This window comes from Tachypleus tridentatus, chromosome 12 (genome assembly GCF_004210375.1).
Source record: "Tachypleus tridentatus isolate NWPU-2018 chromosome 12, ASM421037v1, whole genome shotgun sequence".
Lineage (NCBI taxonomy): Eukaryota > Metazoa > Arthropoda > Merostomata > Xiphosura > Limulidae > Tachypleus > Tachypleus tridentatus.
Window position 1 is genome coordinate 20610981 of NC_134836.1, and position 21921 is coordinate 20632901.

The 21921-nt window shown below is 30.9% G+C and overlaps 1 protein-coding gene across 4 annotated transcripts in view; it reads left to right on the forward strand.

Annotated features, from left to right (window-relative positions):
- Positions 1-21921, forward strand: part of LOC143235116 (RNA-binding protein 5-like) — a 49462-nt gene that overhangs the window by 16306 nt on the left and 11235 nt on the right. For all 4 annotated transcript variants that reach the window (XM_076472944.1, XM_076472940.1, XM_076472942.1 and 1 more), the window contains exons 3-10: positions 3039-3123; positions 5855-6199; positions 8285-8360; positions 12686-12759; positions 16789-16902; positions 17365-17425; positions 17771-17836; positions 19366-19593. In XM_076472944.1, the coding sequence (XP_076329059.1) occupies positions 3039-3123; positions 5855-6199; positions 8285-8360; positions 12686-12759; positions 16789-16902; positions 17365-17425; positions 17771-17836; positions 19366-19593 (1049 nt within the window). The remainder of the gene's footprint in view (positions 1-3038; positions 3124-5854; positions 6200-8284; positions 8361-12685; positions 12760-16788; positions 16903-17364; positions 17426-17770; positions 17837-19365; positions 19594-21921) is intronic.

Sequence of the window (21921 nt, forward strand, 5' to 3'; positions counted from 1 at the left end):
GCCTTGGAATCGCTACACGTTAGCTCACATCCTATTCTTGCTGATATCCGAAACCGACTGGCCCATTTCTCATTAGCAGCTACTTCAATCCAGTTTTTCTGGATACCAGGCCATGTTGGTATTCGTGGGAACAAGCTTGCAGACATGGCAGCTAAATATGTCTGCTTCAGCACCATCACTCCTATGCCTATTCCGTACATGGACTAGGGGGTTGTCTTCAAGGCTCGGCTCCGTGCCAGCTGGGAGTCCACTTGGAGTGAGCAACGCGACAATAAACTTTTTCAAATCAAACCCAAAATTGGACTTTGGCCATCTAGCTTCTCTAAAGTTCGGAAGGAGGAAGTCATTCTCACTAGGCTACGCATTGGTCACAGTTTTTTAACTCATCATTTTCTTTTATCTGGAACTGATGCACCAATGTGTAGTTTGTGTAACACTCAAATCACTATCAGCCACGTTTTACTTTCTTGCCATTGTTACAATTCTCAACGACAGCAATATTTTAAACATATTTTTTCCCAGGGTCAGTCTGTAACATTGGACAGAGTTATTGGTGATGGTGACTCTGTCCACCTTGATAATGTTTTTAATTTTTTAATGGCCATTAATCTTTTTAATCTCATTTAAGTGTTGCATATTTATTCATTACACCTTTTTAATTGTGGTTCCTTTTTTACAGTTTTAATCTCTCTCATTCAATTTGACATTGGACAATGGCCAGAACATTAAATAACTCGACACCAGGACTGGAAAGGCCAACTTCAGGTGACTAACGCTACTGTTTGAACTACTCGTTAGTAGTTCTGGCGAGTTGTTATTATACTTTGCTGCATATCATTTCACACTTTTACTACTTAACTTTTAGTACTGGCCATATTGACTCATAACCCGGAACCAGGACTGGAAAGACCAACTTCAGGTGACTGACGGTGGTTTTTATACTTACCTGTTAGTCTTTCTGGCGGGTTATGATCATTACCATTCTGCTACAGGTAGTCCTTTACAACTTTGTTGACTGGATGTCAACATTGGTTTTTACGCCATTTTCTGTTTTAATTGCTGTTTTGCTTTTATCTTCAATTACTTTTACAAATTTTACTCCATTTAATTGACTTTTATCTTTTTACTGGACATTTGGCTACTCATTATTACGATTTTGTGGAGTGTCTTTTAAAACTTTTATTCTTTTACATTTTCATAATAGCTGCTATGACACATAACCCGGAACCAGGACTGGAAAGGCCAACTTCAGGTGATTGACGGTGGTTCTTGAACTTACCTGTTAGTCTTCCTGGCGGGTTATGATCATTACCATTTTGCTAGAGTAAATATTTTACAACTTTGAAGACTGGATGTCACCATTGGTTTTTACACTATTTTCTGTTTTAATTGCTGTTTTGTTTTTACCTTCATTTACTTTTACAAATTTTACTCCATTTACTTGACTTTATCTTTTTACTGGACATTTGGCTACTCATTGTTACAATTTTGCTATGTATCTTTTAAAACTTCTATTCTTTTACATTTTGATACCGGTTGCTATGACACATAACCCGGAACCAGGACTGGAAAGACCAACTTCAGGTGACTGACGGTGGTTCTTGAACTTACCTGTTAGTCTTCCTGGCGGGTTATGATCATTACCTTTTTGCTGGAGTAAGTACTTTACAACTTCTTTTACTCTGCCTTCTATCTTAACATTGTAGACTAGGTGTCAACATTGGTTTTATACTTTTTTGTTTTACCTTCATTTCCATTTGTCTATTACCACATTTTTTTATTTTTTTTTACATTTTTACCGAATGTCTGGCGCAGATAGCCTCGCTGCTTTGTGCCATAAAACACTGAATCAATCAATCAATCAATCAACCCTATAGTCTTACATTGCTAAATTAGAGACGTCTAGCGCAGATAGCCCTCATGTAGCTTTGCGCAAAATTCAAACCAAACGTTACTGTATTGGTCAGTAATTTGTAATACTATAGGCAAAGGTTTTTAGAAACCCTGAAATATAAGGTGTGCTGTCCAGCTGTCTACACATTATAGTTGTATGTTTTTGTTACTGGATTAATTCTTTGCATTTCTCCAGATCACATGTTCCAGAAATGTTGTTGTAATGATGTTTATATAAATCAGAGTGTTGTTTTGTACAGAACTGTAGTTAGTCTGTGCTGTTTAGTGATAAATGTAGTATGAGGTCATTCCACAGATGCTTTGTAATTGTTAATGTTTTTTTTCTAACCTGTTGTAAGTTTGTTTTGTATTTTCTGATAAATCCTTTTTCATATATCATGTTAAACTGCATAGTTATTGAAACAGTTTATACATATATAAAGATATTTCTAAGTAGCTTTGCACTTAATGTGAAAATTACACTTTTAATTTTCCATGAACTTAGCAAGAATCCAATTCTGGCATAAGTAATTTTAGTAGTTAAAAATTCTGAACTAACATTATTTGGGACTGTCATGAAGTTTCTGAAACTCATGCAAGAGTGTGAACTGGTTTATTTTATAGATCCACAATTACAAAAATGACAAAGTATAACTTCCTTTAATTTTATGTTAGAAGTTAATGTTGGCAACTTGATTAATTAGAATTAAAATTAAATTATTTCTGTCATGAACATAATAAATTAAAATTCATGTTTCCAGTTATTACTGTTACTAATTACTATAACTTTCTCAGTAACAAATATTGATGTTATTTACAATTATGTTAGAAAGGTGTTCATCTTAATCAGTTAGTGTTACAACTCAAAAATTTTTGCTAATCAAAATTAGTATTTTCTTTTATCACTGTTTTTGATTTTTCCAACTGTCTAAGCCTTGTGACTATACTTAGTTAGGAAAGTGCACGAATTACCCAGCTCTGTTACTAACCATAGTAATATGCTTTTCATAGAAGTACTTTTTGTAAGAGAAATATTAAATTCATTGCAGTATGACAGAAAATAGTAAATAGGTAATGCTGTGAACAAGTATGTGGTGATTGTTTTTGTGATGTATTCATTGAAATATGAAATATACTACTTTTAGAAATCGGAGATACAACAGACATAGACATCGAGAAAGGTATGACAGAAGACGTGACAAAGGTGATGGATCATACAATTGTGATGAGGTAAACTTTCCGAAGAATATTTTAATGTATAAAGTTTTTAATGCACACTAGAGAGTTGTGTTCATTTTTAATAAATTAAACATGACTTGTTACTCTGGAAATAAAATTGGTTTTATTTACACCAACATTTTGCCATTATAGCCTCATAAAGGTAAACAAGTCATTGAATTTAGGCTTATAGATAATGTTTCAAAATAATTTCAGTCTACATAAGATAAAATTCATGTGAGACTATATTAACATTGTTGTACATAAAGACAGCAAGGGATGGGACATCAAATGGTAAAATTGAAACTACATGCAAACTGTCAGTATTATACTATTTGAAACATGCATATAGTTTGTTGTTAGAATAATTAAATCTGAACATTGGTAATTAAAAATTCCAATTGTTTTTTGTGGTTTATTTGCTAAAATGAATAGTTTTTGTTGTAAAATGACTACACATTATAACACAAAACCACAAATGTTTAGTCTAAATAGTTCAAATCTTGTAACATTATACAATTGTATATAATTATTATTTTATTGATGTTTTATTATTTCCTTTAACATTACCCCAAATGGGAATTATAAATCTGACCAACCTCTCAACCACCAAAAACAAAATCGAAATAAATTTAAATTAACTTTTTCTTTCTCTAATGACTTCATATTGTAATATAAAACCACAATCATTTATTGTAATTATTATTAAGTTCGTAACAGCATACATCTACTTATAGTTAAATTTTATTGTTTTATTTCCCTTTGAACCTGACTAACTACTGTCACGATCTTGTAAATTGTAAATCACTCAAGGAACATGCAGCTGACGATATGCTATTGAGCTGGTAAAAGCAGCTCGTGTGTGCTTTGTGAAACATTATTTTATTATTAGTTATTTTAGTTAATCTAATCTTAACTAACATGAAAAGCAAGAAATAAGACTTTGATAGATTGTTTAGGCAGAGTATTCATGATGAAACGTAGAATGGACGGCAACTGCCTGTTGTGGAGACACAAATGTAGAGGATGTTTCGAAAGTCTTCCGCCTTTCGTCTTCAAGTCAGTGTGTGTGTGTAGGTGTCAGTCTTTTATAGTGTTTTGGTGGATTGTGGAGAGCATGTTATGATTGGTTGGATTATCACTGTTTTTGATTGGAGGAGAGATTTCCTGTATATTCAACCAATGACAGCCACAGGTTACTCACCTTTAATCTGGAATCTCTGTTTAGTGAAGGTTTAATAATGTTAATATAAAATGATTCTTTGATTTTTCTTGTCTTCTAGAATTTGCCTGTATCGATGATTCTAGTTTTCTCCCAGTTTATTATGTGTCCAGTTGACATCTCATGCTCTGCAATGGCTGAATTTTGTGTTTTCATGAGTCTTGTGCTATCTTTATGGTTTTTATTCTTGTTGCAAGTTTCCTTACATCTCAAAAATTTTCTGGCTTTCTAACTGTGGTAACAATTGTTACAAATTCATCCAAGCTATCTGTTAACTTTCCCATGGGAACACTGCTCTTACTCTGTGTAAAATTAACCTTTAACTATTCAGAAAATAATGTTATACAACACGTTGTTTGATGGGTGAAAACCTTGAGATTCTGTTGGTTGTAAGTAATACATAATTAAACGTGAGAGTGAACTATTTATAAAATATGAAAGAGAGGATGTGGCAGGAGGGTTCTAAATTTTTATTTAATAGCTTTGTAACTAAACAGGGTTGAAGACTAAAATGTGGTTTATCTGAGCAATGACAGTTTTATAATAGAGTAATTTACATTTAGTTTTATACTTTTTCAAGGAGTGGTGGATTTGATGATATGCCGTGAGAAAATGTCACAATAGGGAAAATTCAGGATTTTTTTTTTAATATTGTGTTGTAGAATTAAGAACTTAAAACTTGTATACTATTAACATATGGATTATTAACTAAGATTATATGCTATTTCAGTTGGAATAAGTAGTTTAATAAAATTTTATATGTAAGACTAAAATTTTGTCATTGTAGTAAAAAATACCAGGGTAGATTGATATACTTTAATATATTTTTTTTTATACTGATGTTGTTAGTTGTCTTGCTTTAATGTTTTGTACTTTATTTCACACATGTTCATTCATATTATTAATATACCTATCTTTTTTCGTAACCACAAAAATTATTACTTCTAAAAACCTATAATTAGGTTATTGTTACCTTCAAAACTTGTTAAAGGTGTCTTTTCTGAAAGTTTCAAATTATCTTTGGTCTGTTCCATAAATTCCACATCAAGGTATCTACTTCTTGTATACTTTGTATATTAAATCGTTGATGTATAACAATGGTTTCTACATTGTTCACCATATCAAAAGATGTAATCTTATGTTTAGCTTCATGATAAAACTTTTTCCTTTACTTTGATGTGTTGTATGAAGACATCTAGACATATTTTGTCATTGAGTATAGGAATGTTGTTAGAAGCCTTTCTGCATTGTAATCCAAGCAATTTTGGCACAGCTAATTTTTAAGACTAACTTACTGTTTGATATTTGTGGAATGTCTGTAATAGCTTAGTAGTTTGTGTTGCCTAAATAATTTTAATTTTCAGTAGACTTTGCACATCCTGAATGGCAAAGATATTTTAGAAATGGTAAATCCACTTCAAACACAACATATTTGTCATTTTAATGTTGTTTTTATGTAATTAAATGTGTATAATAAAAAAACAGCTCTTATGATGATGATTTCCCAAATTTCCAATTTAGGGTTTCTTTGATTCATGTGGTTTGGAGGAAAGTTTTAGGGATGGTTTTCTTGGTAAAGAAGAATATAATGAAATGGAACGTAATTACAATAGCAGAAGAAATATTGGCTACAACAGCTTTAGTGATAGAGGAGATCGTGATGATAGAAGAGGAAGGAACAGAGGGCATCGAGATCGAGCTAGAGACCGCATCAGGGATAGAGACTATGAGAAAGAAAGAGACAGAGAGAGATCAAGAGAAAGAGACAGAGATAGAGACTATTCTCGTGAGCGGGACTGGCGAGAAGAAATACCAAATAATACCATAATGGTCAGAGGATTAGCTCCTCATATTACAGAGGGCGATGTAAGTATATTGTACAAAAGAATATGGAATAACTTAACATCATTATTCTTTCATTTCTCATTTCCTATTATTATTAGTTAGAAATTCATAGGATACTGTACAGAAAAATCTAATAGTTAATATTGTTTGATAAGGACTTGGATTAAACTTAAATTAAAATTCCTGTAGTAAAACAATGACATTTCAGACCTCAGTATTGACAAGTTAAGTCTTCCTACAGCTTTTTATCATCAAAAGTTCCAGGAAACATAATTGTTAGCATGTGCACTAGGAAGTGTCTGCATGTACAAAATTATGTTTGTGGTAATATTTTTTTATACTTTTAGATTACCTCATTTAACTTGAGTTATGGCATCTTTTTGTGTTTTTATAAAACTCTGTTGAAAGTCTTAAACTGGTTATTTTAAATGTTTCTATTCTTAAGTAATTGTGGTGTGTGCAACTTGTACCTTTTTGTGTAACTTTTAAATGGTGAATCTAACATCTTCTATATGTATTTATCTTTTGTATATACATAACTATGTGTCTGAAGATGCTGTTGCAGTATTGAAAAATGATTTGTAAAAATTCTGAACTGTGCTTTGTTGTATTATCATTGTATACAAACATTCGTATTTTGTTTAAAGAACTGTTAGGTTTACAGATTATTCTTACGAAATATAATTTGGCATGCCAAGAAGTTAGATAAGTACTAAACTGGAAGATAATTATTGATTAGTTTGGTAGTGGTTTACCATAACTACATGTTAAGTTCTATATCTTTTAAAACTAAAATATAATTAGTTGTAGTCCATTTCTGTGCTGAGTATAACAAAACTTGAGAATTGTCTTACAAAGTAATTTGTTTTCCATTCTTTACCCAAAATGCAAAATCTGGTGCTTAAGAAAATTTACTATTAGAAAAAATCCTAAGAATTGTGCAAAAGATTTTAGAAAAACAAATTTTACTTGATACAGTTTATGATAAAAATCTGTTGCATATAAAGTGAAGTGATATATGTTTAAAACTTATCTTTTGAAGTTGACTGAAAGCTAAACTTGGAGGAATTTAATATGGTCATTTTATAATTAATAAAATTTAACTTATAAATGTCATCGTATCTAAAAGACATACTTAAAACATGAAGCTTTATAACCACTTGAATATTTCTGAATGTAAATTGTTATTGTTAAATTTACAGTGAAATAAAAATCACTGAGCTTTGTAGCTGCAAATTATGCTGCAGTGCAACATGCTTATTGAACAGTAATATAATCTCCAAGCATCTTAATGTCATCAAAATTGAAATTTAACAATATATACCCTTCCCATTTGTAAATGTAACATTAGTAGACAGTATTTGTCTTACTATATCAAATTTTAAAAATTATACTTGTACTCCTTTTAGAAATTATTTGAAGACACAATTTCAAGAGAACCTCCTGAGATACTATTTGATAAAAAAGTAACTACTGGCATAAATAGAGATATAAAGATTGAATGGACAATCAAAAAGTGATTAATTAGATAAGTTTAGATAACCTTGTGAGATACTAGCTAATACTTAGAAATGTAACAAACCATTCAAGGAATTAGAAACAGTATTACATCATATAGATTGCACAAGAAAAGAAGATGTAGTCTAAGCTTTCAGATATTTATGACATTAGTTAGGAAATTGAATTTTAAAGTTTATGACATAAACAATTTACAATTTACCATTCTTAAACTACTTGAGTTAGAAATAAAAAAAAGGTTGCATATTTTCTGCTTTCTGTTTTACATTTACAAATTGTAAGTATGAGGATGGAAAGTTTATAAATTTCTATTTTCAAATAATTATAATTGTAGTGATGGAAACTGTTACTGAAACTGGTCAGCTGTAACTAATAGTAGAGATTTTATCTTTCTGCCAAAAAACATCAGTTTTTTGCTCTTAACAAAAGCAGTTGAAATTAAAATGTTGAATTATGCAATATAATTTGTTTTTGAGCATAGTGTTGATGTTTAAATGGTAAGGAATGTGAAGCACTTTATTTTATATTGTTCAGATTTTTAACAATAAACTTCATTTTTGATGGTATTATTTGGTTTTTTGTTTGTAGCTGAGAAATGAAGTGACTTGTTATGGTCTTGAACCTAAAGATGTTCGTCTTATGAGGAAAAAGTACAAAGATACAGGTGAGAACCATTCCTTTGGCCTCTGCCTGGAAATTAACATGCTTCTCTGAGTGCCACTTGCTGTTGTCATTGTCATGGCTTTTCCTTGGGACATGTGTAGACTTTCATATCAAACTATGCAATTGGAAATAATTTGCAGGTGTGTAAAATATACCAACACTCTGTTTTTAAAAACAATTACAGAGACTTCTTATTTGCAATTAGTATAATCTCTCTAATTTGGTAAATATAGGTATTTTCCTTTGTGAGAAATGTGTTTAACATTATGACCTTTTTGATACTTTGTCTTAAACAGTGAGTAGATAGTTATTTTCTACAGTTTTCAATAAAATTTCATAACAATGTTACATTAAAGCTGCTGTTTTGATATTCACAATTTTGACTATACAGTAGCAATAGTGTCACTGAATGCCAGTTTCTTATTCATATAGACATTTGTGCAGGTTGCATTGGATTTTGTTTTGTAACAAATTGGTGAAACTATTCTTTGGATTCTAGATATAGGTCTTAGTAGTGTATCAACGCTTGTCGTTTTCTTTTACTGTATTGCGACCATTTTATAAACACTAAAGTGTTAGTTTTGCAGATGGAATGGCTATTCACAAAGTGATTAGTTACATAAATTGTATGTGGTGGTTTTGCATATTACTTTCTTTTTGTGCCCCAGATTATAGTTTGGTACAGTAGTTTTTAAAATTTTGAAAATTTTATGTTAATTATCCTGTTCTTTAATTTTCCTCTTGCTGGAAGTTGAAATTTTTGCCAGTTAATTGTAATAATATACTCTAAATAAAGTTTTGTATTCAGGAGTAATTTTATATTGAATTATGCTATTATTTTGGTGGCATTACAGTGTTGAAATCATAAGAGTTGTTTTTCTTAACTATTTTAATGATTGTTACAACCATTACTTAACCCTGTTTGGCAGTATGTCAGTAGGTAAAATGTGTAACAATTAATAAAATAACAGTGCATTTTATCACATTAAAGAATGGTTAAGAAAGTTAGTTCAGGCTAAGATAGATAAACTGCTTAAATTTTTATGCAACTTTCAAAAGTCTTGTATGTGAAATTTGTAGTTAAGCTGTGAACATTTTTGTGTTTAATAGATGTTTTTAAAAGACACAGTGTTGGTTTTACCTCATTCTAGTTCTTCATATGACTAATCAACAGAATTTGAGTGTTGTTTAACTTTCTATAAATGTTGAAAATGTTTTATAAATTTTGCCAAAGACAAAAAAAAGTCATTGAAATTATGAAGTCTCACATGTTAGAGGGATTAGATATAAATATTTTGCATTTTAGAAATAACTTTGATATTCATTCTATTTCATGGTTTGACAGTATAGCTTCACTTCTCACTTGCCAATTTTGATTTTTTTAATTATTTGACATAAGCTGGTTTTTACATTTTATATCCTTCCTCAATTTTAAGTTTGAACATAGTTCTTTTATTTTTGTGTTAAAAGAAAATTGTGAGAATCTTTTTTTTTTCTTAATGCACACAAAAAACATGCACAGTTGGTAAGTTTGCTCAGTTCTTGATAAATGACAGGTTTTATTTACTGTTTTTCTTTGTAGGAGAAACAGTTTAGAACTTGTTTTATCATACTAGGTGATAATATAGGTTTCAGTTTGCAAAGTTTGATCATATCAGTTTTGCAGTCATTGTTGTGAAATTTGTAACATTTCTCAGTGCCAGTTTGTAGGATCCTGGTGTGGCTTGCTGCTTAGCATCCTCATCTGTTGATATGGGGTTTTATTGTTTTATCATGTTACTGAAAACATAATAATTGTGCTTTGCACTTTGGGGCTACAGAATCAATACAAGGATGACAAATCCATTACTTGGTCAGAAAAACATAACCCAGTTGTTGGTAGTGGGTGTTTTTTATTACTTTAATTGCTCTAGTCTGTCACTTCAAAATTAGGGATGGCTTTATATCACTAATCCTCATGCAGCTTTGCCTGAAATCAGTAAAAACAGTGTGTGTGTGTGTGTGGTAATATTAAACATTTCCTGAACCCTTTCTGCACAAACATCTTTTACAGCCCATGTGACAAAGTTTTTGTAACATTAAAAATCCTTAATCCTTTCTGCACATGCAACCTTTACAGTCCACATCCCAAGGCTTTGGTGACTTACATTAAAAATTTGAAGTACTTTTTGTTTGTTAGCATAGCATAAAATCATAACTAATAATCCATACCTTAATGGTATATAGTTTTAAGTTCTTAATTCTACAAGGCAATATTAAACAAAATCCTAAATTTCCCCTAATGTGAGAAATGATATTTTTCTCTAGTAATCCCTCTTCCGTAATTTATTATCCCTCCCTCCTCTCAAACAAGTATGAAATTTAATGAAAAATACATGCCATCAAATCAGCATCATTCAAACAAAGAATATTTTTTGTAGCTTTTGATCTTTTTTGGATGCAGAGTTGTCAAATATAAAATCATACCACCCATTGCTACACTCCCCTGTTGTCATCTCTTTCAGGATTTGTTAAAAGATTATTTCATGTTTAATTATATATTATTTATAACCAATAAAAGGCCAAGGTTTCATCTGTTAAGTGATATATAATGTAGTTTTCTGAGCAGAGAATTGTCAGTTTCTTTTTCAGTTAAAGTTTCATTCCCTTGGAAAAGATATTGACTAGCATGGATGAATTTGTAACAACTCACTGTTTCATAGTTAGAAAGTCAGAAGAAATGTGATAGTTATAGAATATTGTTTGTTTATTGCATTTTATTCTATGTTCCTTGGTGCATTATTTGATTAAATAATAATTTAGTGTGCTGTTACCATTAGTATATAAAGTAGGGTTAAGTGTCATCAGTAGTTGACAAAAAAAACAAAACCTTGTTTCTTGATTTTCATATGTATTCTTTATTTATTATAATGAAAGTAATTAAAATCTAAAAATAGGTATCTCTTTAGGTTACAGTAGGTAAAATAACTAATTAATAAACTTTTATGAGTTATGGAGGCATGCAAGTAAGCAGCTTGGGGTAACTCGTGGGTCATGTAATTCAATAGTTTAATGCTAGCCCAACATTTCCAAAGTGATTTACAACTTATAATGGGGTGGATATAAGTTACACAGTTCAAAGGATAGTAAAACAAAATTTAATTATAAATAGATCTACACTGTTATAAGCTTAAAGATATTTAGAATAGATGAATGTAGTTTTATGTTACCATTTGAAATAATCCCAGAAAGATAAAAAGGGTAATTTGTATTTTTATTCTGTTGGTTATGAGGTATGTTAAACTATACAAGGTTGGCTAGTATAGAGTAAGGGTAAAGAAAATAAAATATAAAGTTTTACTAAAAACAAACCTTTTGAAATGTATTTAGGATGTTTTAAGGATTACACAAAGAAAATTTGATATATTTTGGGATAAAGAATAGTATTTTTAAGCATAATATAAAACCAGACTGGTAATGAAACAGGTTGAATATATTCACAAACAAATCTTTAGTAAAAATACTCCATTGAAAAATCTGAGTTTTTGTGTAGAAAAGAGTTGTAATGTTTTCCCAAAGTCTTATAAAATTTTGTAAAGATACTTGTAATATATTAAAAATTATAATATAAACACTTAACAAATGATAATGAGTACATGGACTTGGTATTTTTTAGTGAGCCTGTTGGAAAAGGGTTTAGGATTAATAAATCATTGTTTGACCAAAACTCAAATTCTAATGATGATGACCAAAGTAATAAATTTATACGTGAAAAAAATTAATTACTGTTGTCTTGTTAGCGTTTCAAACATTCCAGTTAGGAAGCATTGGAAAAATAATTTCTCTTCATTTTGTATTCATTGGGTTTTATCAAGAAGATTCAAATTTAGTAAGTGTTTACTTTGCATCCTGATGGTTTTGTTACTCCTCTGTTCTGCTCAAAATTGTATTATAATTAACTGAAGGAATAGGATTTTTGTTTAAGCTTACATTTGAGTATATTTTTTAATAATTTATTTAGTATGTGGTATTGTAGAACTTAAAGCAGAAAAGTTTGTATTTCAAGAAGTTATGCAGGATGTGGAATTCAGCAAAGCTCACTTGCTCTTTAAGGTATTAAACTATTGATGTGTAAAATTGTTTAATGTTTGCACAGTCATGTATAAATTTCAGTTATATAAAAGGCAGGTGTAGGTTTGAATTTATTAGTTCTTTTAATATTTATTTCCAAAAATTAGAAAGAAAAAAGCCATGACAGACAAGAAAAACTTGGAGTGAAATTTATGTCAGTCATCTGTGATGTATTAAACTAATCATATTTGTACTACTCTGTGCATACTCGTGTAGGTGCATCCCGGGGGTTTGCTTTTGTGGAGTTTCACTTACTCTCCGAAGCCATTCGCTGGAAGGAACTTACACAGGTGTTGTTATTGCCTATTACATTTTTCCATACCCATCTTCTACAGTCCGATGCCTTTACTGCTGGACTGTTTTGGGTGACATTTGATTGGAAGTAGTAAGAAATTGTATCAAGACACTGGTTTCTTTGACAGAAGTATGGTGCCAGTGATTTTTTTTGTACAAGAGCTTGTAATATAAAATGCTAAAGTTACTAAAGAGAGAACATAATCTGTGTTTAACAACTTGACCACTTTTTAATTGTTATTCACTCTTGTGTTATTAAATAAAATTCAATACATTGATAATTACTATTGGTTAAAATGTGGTCAGAATTTGAAATCTTCTGAGTGGAGAAATTTCTGAGAATAAATGAAATTTAAAATAGTAATATTGATTCATGTTTCTAAAGCACTTGTTTTGGGCTTTGGAGCATATTAGGTGATCATGGTTCTTTGAAGATTATTATAAAATATGTGTACATTCACAAAATTACTGTAGCTTATTTAATTTTGTATTAACCTGAAACTTTCTTTAGCCAAAATATAAATCATGGGTTTCTTGTTTTACTGACAACATTTCGTACAATATGCAAATATTTTATTTTTCATGATTTAACACTCAGTAGATAAGAGCATCCAAGTATTTCCTAATTTAAGTATCAGGTCATTCATTAAGTAATGTCCAATTTTAAGTTCAGAAGAAGAGAAAGGATTTCAAATCCTTTTAATCAGCGAAGTTCGCTCTTCTATGTAAAATATTTTCTCAACCCAAACGAGCCGTATTTGCATATAAAAATCCTTTTAATGTTAGTTAATTAATTATTATTAATTACTTTCTGCCAATGATTTGCAAGCTTCTGAATGCCACTTCTATAAAATTCTTGGGGTTTGGAGGAAAAGAATGTAGAGAGGGTAGTTTTGACATTTTCATGTGTTCCAAGTTCTTTTCCATCAAGATAGTTCTGCAAACTGTGGAATAGATGATAATCAGATGGGCCAAGGTCTGGAGAATAAGGAGGATGTGGAAGTTTTTCCCAGTCTAGCTCTTCAACCTTTGCAGATGTGATCCTTGCTGTATGAGAATGTGCATTATCCTGATGTAACACAACACCTTTGCGATTGATCAAAGCAGACCTCTTTTCTTTCAGTGCAACATTCAAGAGCTCTAACTGTTGACAACAGAAGTCTTATGTAATCGTTACACTGAGTAGCAACAACTCAAAGTGGATCACACCAACAATATTCCACCAAATGCTTAACAAGAATTTCCTGGAGTGGAGGTCCATTTTGGGATGTCCTTTAGCCAGTTCACCTGCACTGAGCCATTGTCTGCAGTGCTTAACATTTTTTTAAAATATCCATTTTTCGTCTCCAGTTACTAACATGTCCAGAAAATGAGAGTTATATTCAAGAGAGTGCAGAGAAGGTTGGCTTCTGTCAAATCATGGGGGACTCATTTTTCAAGTTTCGACACCTTTCCAAGCTATTGCAGATAACAGTGAACTGTTGAATGGGTTTAATTAAGTTTCTGTGCTAGTTCTTTAACTGTTACAGCACAATCTTCATCAATTGGAGTCAGCAGCAAGTCATCATTAAACTCGGCAGGATGACCTGAACATGGCTTATCACTTAAGCTGTAGTCATTTGATCTGAACTTCTGAAACCACCTTCGACATTTTCTTTCATTGAGAGATTCTGCCAAGTAAACACCTTGAATGTTTTGTGTAGTTTCTGCTGCACTATTGCCTTTTTAAACTCATCAGACAAATCCATCTTCATAATGGTTTATTTGATTAATATCTGAAAAAGTGAAGTTGGTTTAGTTTCTTTTAGTTGTCTGAACATTTTTATATACATACTTATACTTTCTGTACTAAATTTTCAGACATTACTTATGGGGGTGACCTGATATTTGTTCATGCACAGATAGCTCAAAACTTTTTATACATGTTAGGAGATATTTTGTTAAAAATTTTAATGTGATTATCATTGGGGTTGTAAATATTTTTATTTTACCAGTTATTACAGTGCCACAGAAAGGATATTATTGTAGCATAACACAAAATATTTATACACACACACATTTTTATATTTAATGAGTAAAAGTATGTCCAGTATGAAATTAAAATAATTCACATTTGTCATATTGACACAAGTAGAAGCACAGAGTGGTCAAGGTGTTAAGATATCTTATTGTTACAAGCAGTTGTGGATAGTAGCCCTGTGAATGGTACAAGTGTTTTTTTATATGTTCTCTGAAGTTAGAGGAAAGTTTCTCAAACAGTAAACTTGGCTCTTACAAAGTTTGCTTTTTTCTAATATAATTTTGCAGGTGCGATTAAGAGTAAGACAGCTTAAGATAGTGAGTTTATTGCATAGTTGATGCACCTGATGCTTAATTATTGCAAAGAAACAAGCTGGAAGACTTTATTGGATGATTATTTACCAAAATACCATAAGATGTGTTTTAATGGTTGTAGTTGACTACAAATGATGTATTCAGAAATGTAAATTGAGCTGAGAGGTAGTGAGAAAAATTATTGGTACATTATTATATTGTAATTGTACATAAATTTTGCAAAACATTTGTTCCTAGCATCGTCAGGGAGTTAAAGTATAGGACATTACAGGCTTGTATTTTTCACTGATACTGTACTATTTTGTAAGTTTATAATAACTTTGTTAAAACTGAAATATTAGCACATATAAGTTGTTTTACAACCCTAGCTATTGTCACAAAGTTTGTCATTGTTGGGTTGAATGAACTTAAAATGTTTACAGTAGTGAAAAGTCGGTTGTAAATACTCGCATTGCTTTCCAGATGAAAATTTAGGGAATTTGTATTTTTGTAGAAATAGAATAATTATTCATTGAAATTTCATTTAGAGAACTAATATCAGGAGTTAAAAGTTGTGTTTTGAGAAAAATAAAACTAATAAAAATTTCTTTAATTGTACTCTGCTACTCTCAGACAACATGAGCAATCTGTTTTTAATACCTGTAGTGGGTAGACCACAGATAGCCCATTGTTTAGCTATGTGCTTAATTATGAATAAAACAAAAACAATCAAAGTCTGTGTTAGACTTTTTGAACATACTGTTTCTGAACTTACTGAATATCCTGTGTGGAATAATTTGATCCTTCACTATCATGACTATTTATCATATGTACATCACATATTCTCAGAGATTTTTTTAGCCACCTAGCATTTGTTTATTGAACTTGAGAAATTTTCCTTGACTTTTTTTTTTTAAATAGTAAACCTTATAGAATATATATTTTTATAGCTTGTTCTAAGAAAGCAATGTTGATCTGTTTTGGTGATCTTCATGATGTAGCATTTGCTTAGCATTGAATGAGGACACTAGAAAGAACTCTTGAATTGAGTCAAGGTTTAACAGGTTATTTCACTTTGTATTCCTGATTAACTAGCATTTTAAGGAACTCCAAATTATTTGAGTTAAAAGTTTAATGGCATATTATCAGCATAAGAACAGCAAAGGTTGTATTTAATTTTAAAAGAATTACACCATAAAATTCTTAATTTTTTAATTTGACATTAATTTGAATGATGAGGTTTAAATTTGCCCCATTTTGCTGTTGCATACCCTTCCTGATTGTAGAAACAATTTTAAAAAGCACTTTAAACACTTGTGTAAGACCTGTAGCTTTTTCGAGTTCATAAGAACTTAAGTATAAATATCTGGATGGAAGTCCTGTTAGTGAAGGTCATCATGTATAATTTGATTCGGTAACAAATGATAGGAAAAAAAAGTTTGTGCTTGCTTCGGAGGCCTGTGTGCCTCCTTTGGCCTACAAGAACCGTTGCATCTCCTGAATTTACATCTGTGCCTTTTGGAGTTCAAAGTGGTATGCTCAGAAGAAGTTTGTGATTAAAATGTGAATTGGCTCTGGTTTCAACGAAGGTTGGTTATCCCCATTCTTGGTATCTTCTGTCCCCGGAGGTTTTCCAATTAAATTCACCTATTGCGGCGAGGAACATGAAATGTTGCCTTTATTTGGAACTTACCTTAAGTGTTTTCTTGCAGGGAGTGTTGATATTTGGTGGAGACTATCGGGCTACTCTACATTACAGTATTCCAAAGGATGGCAGCGGACTAAAACGTGGTGATGCTGGCAAAGCTGATTGGAGCTGCAGTAAAGTAGGGTTTATTTTTTGTAGGTAGTTTAGAAGCATTTAGCTTCCATATAGTTGTGACATATGAAAGCTTACTCTTCAAAGATGTGTGTTTGTTAGGATTGGAAACTTGTGTATCTGTTCAGCCAAAATTTTACATTTTTATGAAGTTGTATAGTTCAGAATTGTTGGAAAGAAGTTCTTGATTATATGGCATTTCTGTGAAATTTTGTATATTTTAATATATGCAAAATAAAATCATTTCTGTTAGACACATCATTTTTCTGAATATTATGCAAGTACTATGGAGATGTGAAACTTACAGCATATATCCAAAAGTAAGATTTATCGAATCTGATTTAACCTTAAATGAGAAATGCATATTTTCTATCACTTAAAATATTTTCATGCTCATGTAAATCAAATAATTGTGTATAATTGTTGTAAGTTTTACTTTATGCTTTTTTTAAATCGTTGATTGTTTTAGTGTGGGCTGAATAACTTTCGAAGGAGAGATGCATGCTTTAAATGTGACACTCGCAGAGAGGGTATGTTTCATATTGATGACTGTTTCTTTTTATAACTACGGAACCTTATTATTAAAGTTTTATAACTAATTCTGAAGACTACAGCCTTAAATATACTGAAAAAGGTTTTTTTGCAGAGTATTTTTAATAAATATTTATATGTTTTAATATATAGGTTTTATAAAACATTGAATAGTTCAAAAAGCATTGAAGTGTCTGTTCTTCATACAATTTAATATTTTTTATAAATTTTTTTAGATTTTAATTGTGAGAAAAGTATTGGTGTGTAGCACGAGCTGATAAAAATATGACACTTTACCAGAAATTTTCGTTGTTTTGAATTAAGTGTTGAACTTGGTTTCTCAGAATCAGATGATGTTAGGAGACAAAGTGGAGATGGTTGTGAACAAATTAGTTCAACTCCATCAAATGGTGAGTTTATTTAAGAAAATGAGATCTTGTGTCTGACTACAATGAATAAGATTTGTAAAAGTTCATTTTTTTCAAGGAAAGACTTTGGCAAATTAAGGTATTTGTTTTAAAAAAAAATGGTAAAAGCATATTCTGGATTATTGTAAAAGGATTTGTTTCAACTACTAAACTATATTTGTATTATTAAAATATTATAAATATGTTTGGAAGGTTTGAACTGTTTCAGAATAACATTAGCTCACATTGTGTACTATGTGCTATGATATCTGCTAAGGTATAGTTCTACTTTAAATGAAATACTGTTTATATGTTTCACCAGATTTAAAATATTTTATTACTTTGTGGTCACACTATCTCATCTGAACTTAACTGTTTTGTTTTTAAGAGTTATTATTTTGTATGTTTGTCTGTCTCTGAAGTTTTGTTTGAACTTCATAGATCATTGATGGAATGGTATTTAGTTTGACTGTATTAAGTTTTCAAGAACAAGTTTTCATTTTGTGCTTCTTATGGTTGAATCTGGAAATCTGTTTTTTTCATTTTGTTATTACTGCCCTACTGCTTCATTTTGCCGAGTGACTGTGGCATGTTTTCTGTGTTGTGATTGTTAATGTGTATGCATTTACCAGAAAATTCTCATGTAATAATAAACACAAATTTTTCTAATTACATTGGTTTTATGCTGAAATTTATACTTGTAAAAGATTACTGTATTAACCATTCACTACTTTTTACTGGAGCTTTAGTATTTATTATGCAAGTAAAAAGTTTGTGTTTTTAATACTATAGAGTAAATATGAACATACTGTCAAGTTTGAATATTAGAACACTGTCAAACCTTTAGACTAACCCAGTTTGGAGGTATTTAATGGCATGCTAAATTTAATATCTCCAAATTATTTCTTTGGTATCAGTGTTATTCAGGGAGTGAAAAATTAAAAATTACACATGTAATTGTCCTTTTGTTTGCAAGAAAATACATCAAAATTCACTATTTTATGCCTAAAAGGTAGGGTTGTGGCATTGCCATGCTCACAGTACATATAAGGACTGCTGTTATTTATAAATACTGGGCATGCCCAAATTATGATAATCTAAATACCTGATAATTAGTTATCAGTTGACAGCTAGAAGACTTCATTGATTTTATCATAATCTCAAATTTTATGTATATATATTAGGTTTTAAGGTTTTTTAAAGAATCTTAGGTTTAGGAATATGTTCTAAGAATCGATAATTTTAGAAAAACAGTTGAATCTTTAAAACTAGTGGAAATGTTCTCTTGAAAAACAAGTAAATGGTAACTTAAAGGAAGTTTTCTTTCTTTTGATTTCAAATGTACAGTGTGTGTGTATGTGTGTATATATATATATATAGACACACACACATTTATTTAAACAATAGTCCTTCAGTAATGAGAAGGTTGTTTATTTTATTTTTTTATAAGTAAGAGTATTGTGAGTGTTTTAAGTAAATGAATGTGAATATTGAAAGACTGATATGTACAGATGCTGATTTTTATTGTATAGCACTGCTATTTCGTAATCTTGATGTGTTGACAACAGAAGAGAAGGTGCTTTCTGTGTTGGGTGAATTAACTTCCCTACCAATTAAAAGTTTGGGGATAGTGAAAGATCCCTTGACCAATACATCCCGAGGATTTTGTTTAGTGGAATTGCATTCTATATCTGAGGCTACACAACTGCATGACATGTTATTGTCCATGAATGGCCAATTTTATATAGATAATAGACAAGGTAATATTTTGGGTATTTTTCAGTACTATATACTTTAAAGAATGAAATAGTTATCATGAGGAAAGTTAATTTTAAGACAGTTTTGATCATTTTGTTTATGTGACTGTCTTATAAGAAAGTGTTTATTCTTGGAAAATTTGATTCACAATTGTTTCCAGGTTGAATTGAAGCTTTTTTTCTTTAATCATTAATACAAATTAAACATCCATGACATTCACACTTTACTTTTAAAGTGTACAGAAATTACCTCAGTAGTCTTCAAATAGTAAATTAACAAAAAGCATATGGTATTTACTGTGTGAAATATATTTCATCTTGACAATACCTTGTGTGACTTTTAATTAGGTTATGACAAAAACTAGGCATAAAAGATTTATATACAAAGACAATTATTGTATTGGAATACAGGTCTTATAAACCTATTTCATATAATGTGTGCTCTTGCAATACAATTCTTTGACCTATGAAACTTAATGTATTGTGTTGTGCCAGGAAAAGACAGTCTAGGTTACTGTTGGAATATGTATTATGTTTTCTATGATAATGTCATTATGTTTACAAGATGGTTTGTTAATCTACTAATGTGTTTATATAATGTGATTCCCTACACAAGAAACAATCTTTAATTTTAGTTTCATTAATTTTTTTGTAAACTATTGGATTCTAAAATTATTATGAAATTTTTGCCAATCTCCTTTTCCATTCTTGTTTATACAGATGGTTCGAAATCAGGTAACTATGTGGGCTCTGTCAGGTTTTGTTGTGGTTCAGTGGTTGCATGTGGAATCCCCTCTACAGCTTCTGTTTTCACTGCTGAACTGTATGCCGTTTCTCTTGCCCTGGGTTACATAGAAGCTAAGCAGTAGTCGAACTAAACTATTTATACTGACTCACTTAGTTCTCTACTGGACCTGGAATTGGTTCACACCCTGTTCTTGCCAATATTCAAAACTGACTGGCCCATTTCTTGTTAACATCTGCTTCTATCCAGATTTTTTTGGATACCGGGCCACGTTGGTAATGAATACGCCGACACCACAACTAAATCTATCTGCTCTGGCACTATCACTGCTGTGCCTGTGCTATACATGGACTATGGTCCTGTATTCAAGGCTTGGTTCCATGCCAGCTGGCAGTCGACTTGGAGCGAGCAATGCAAGAACAAGCTTTTCCAAATAAAACCCTATATTGGGCTTTGGCCGTTTTGCTTCCGTAAGGATTGGAAAGAGGAAGTTGTTCTAACTAGACTACGCATTGGTTACAGTTTTTTAGGTTATTGTTTTCTTTTATCTGGAACTGATGCACCAGTGTGTAGTCTGTGTAACACTCAGGTTACAGTAAGCCACAGTTTACTTTCTTGTCATCATTATGACTCTCAATGACAGCACCATTTTAAGCATGTTCTGTCCGAAGGTTTGTCCATAACATTTAGACAGTGTTATTGGTGATGGTGACACTGTACACCTTGATAATGTTTTTAGTTTTTTAAAGGCCACTAATATTTTTAATACCACTTACGTTTTTCAATTTATACATTAGACCCTTTTTAATGTGATTCCTTTTTAAGAATCAAAGTCCACCTAGTTCAATTTGAAATTAGAAAATGGCAGTAATGTTACATAACTCAAAACCAGGACTGGAAAGCCAACTCCAGAGGACTAATGCTGCTGTTTGAACTACCCGTTAGTCATCCTGGCAAGTTATTAAATTTTTGCTTCAAGTCTTTTAAAACTTTTATTACTTTACTTTTTGACAATGGCCATAACACTAAGTAACTCGGAACCAGGACTGGAAAGGTCAACTTCAGGTGACTGATGGTGGTTTTTGTATTTACCTTGTTAGTCTTCCTGGCAAATTATGATAATTACTGTTATGCAACAGAAAGTCCTTTACAACTTATCTTACTGTAGTTTCTCTTAACGTTGTAGACTAGATGTAAACATTGGTTTTATGCTATTTATGGTTTTTTAAACTTTGTTTTGTTTTACCTTAATTTCCTTTTATGAATTTTACTAAATTTACTTTTAACTTTTTACTGGATGTTTGGCGTAGAGAGCCTAGCTACTTTGTGCCATAAAACACTAAATCAACCAATCTCCTTTTTATAATTGGTTGATGTACCTTAATGTTTTTTTCTCAAGTAGTTTATAAAGAATAAGTTGTTTATGTTGGATTTAAGTATACAATGTACATTCTAGAAATTAAATTGTTTTAATGATTATTGTGATTTGGTACAAGAGTACTAGTAACAAAACTTAAGTTTCATGCTGTATTGCAAGTATTAACTTAAATATTTATTATAAGGAAGATATATATTCATAATTTCTT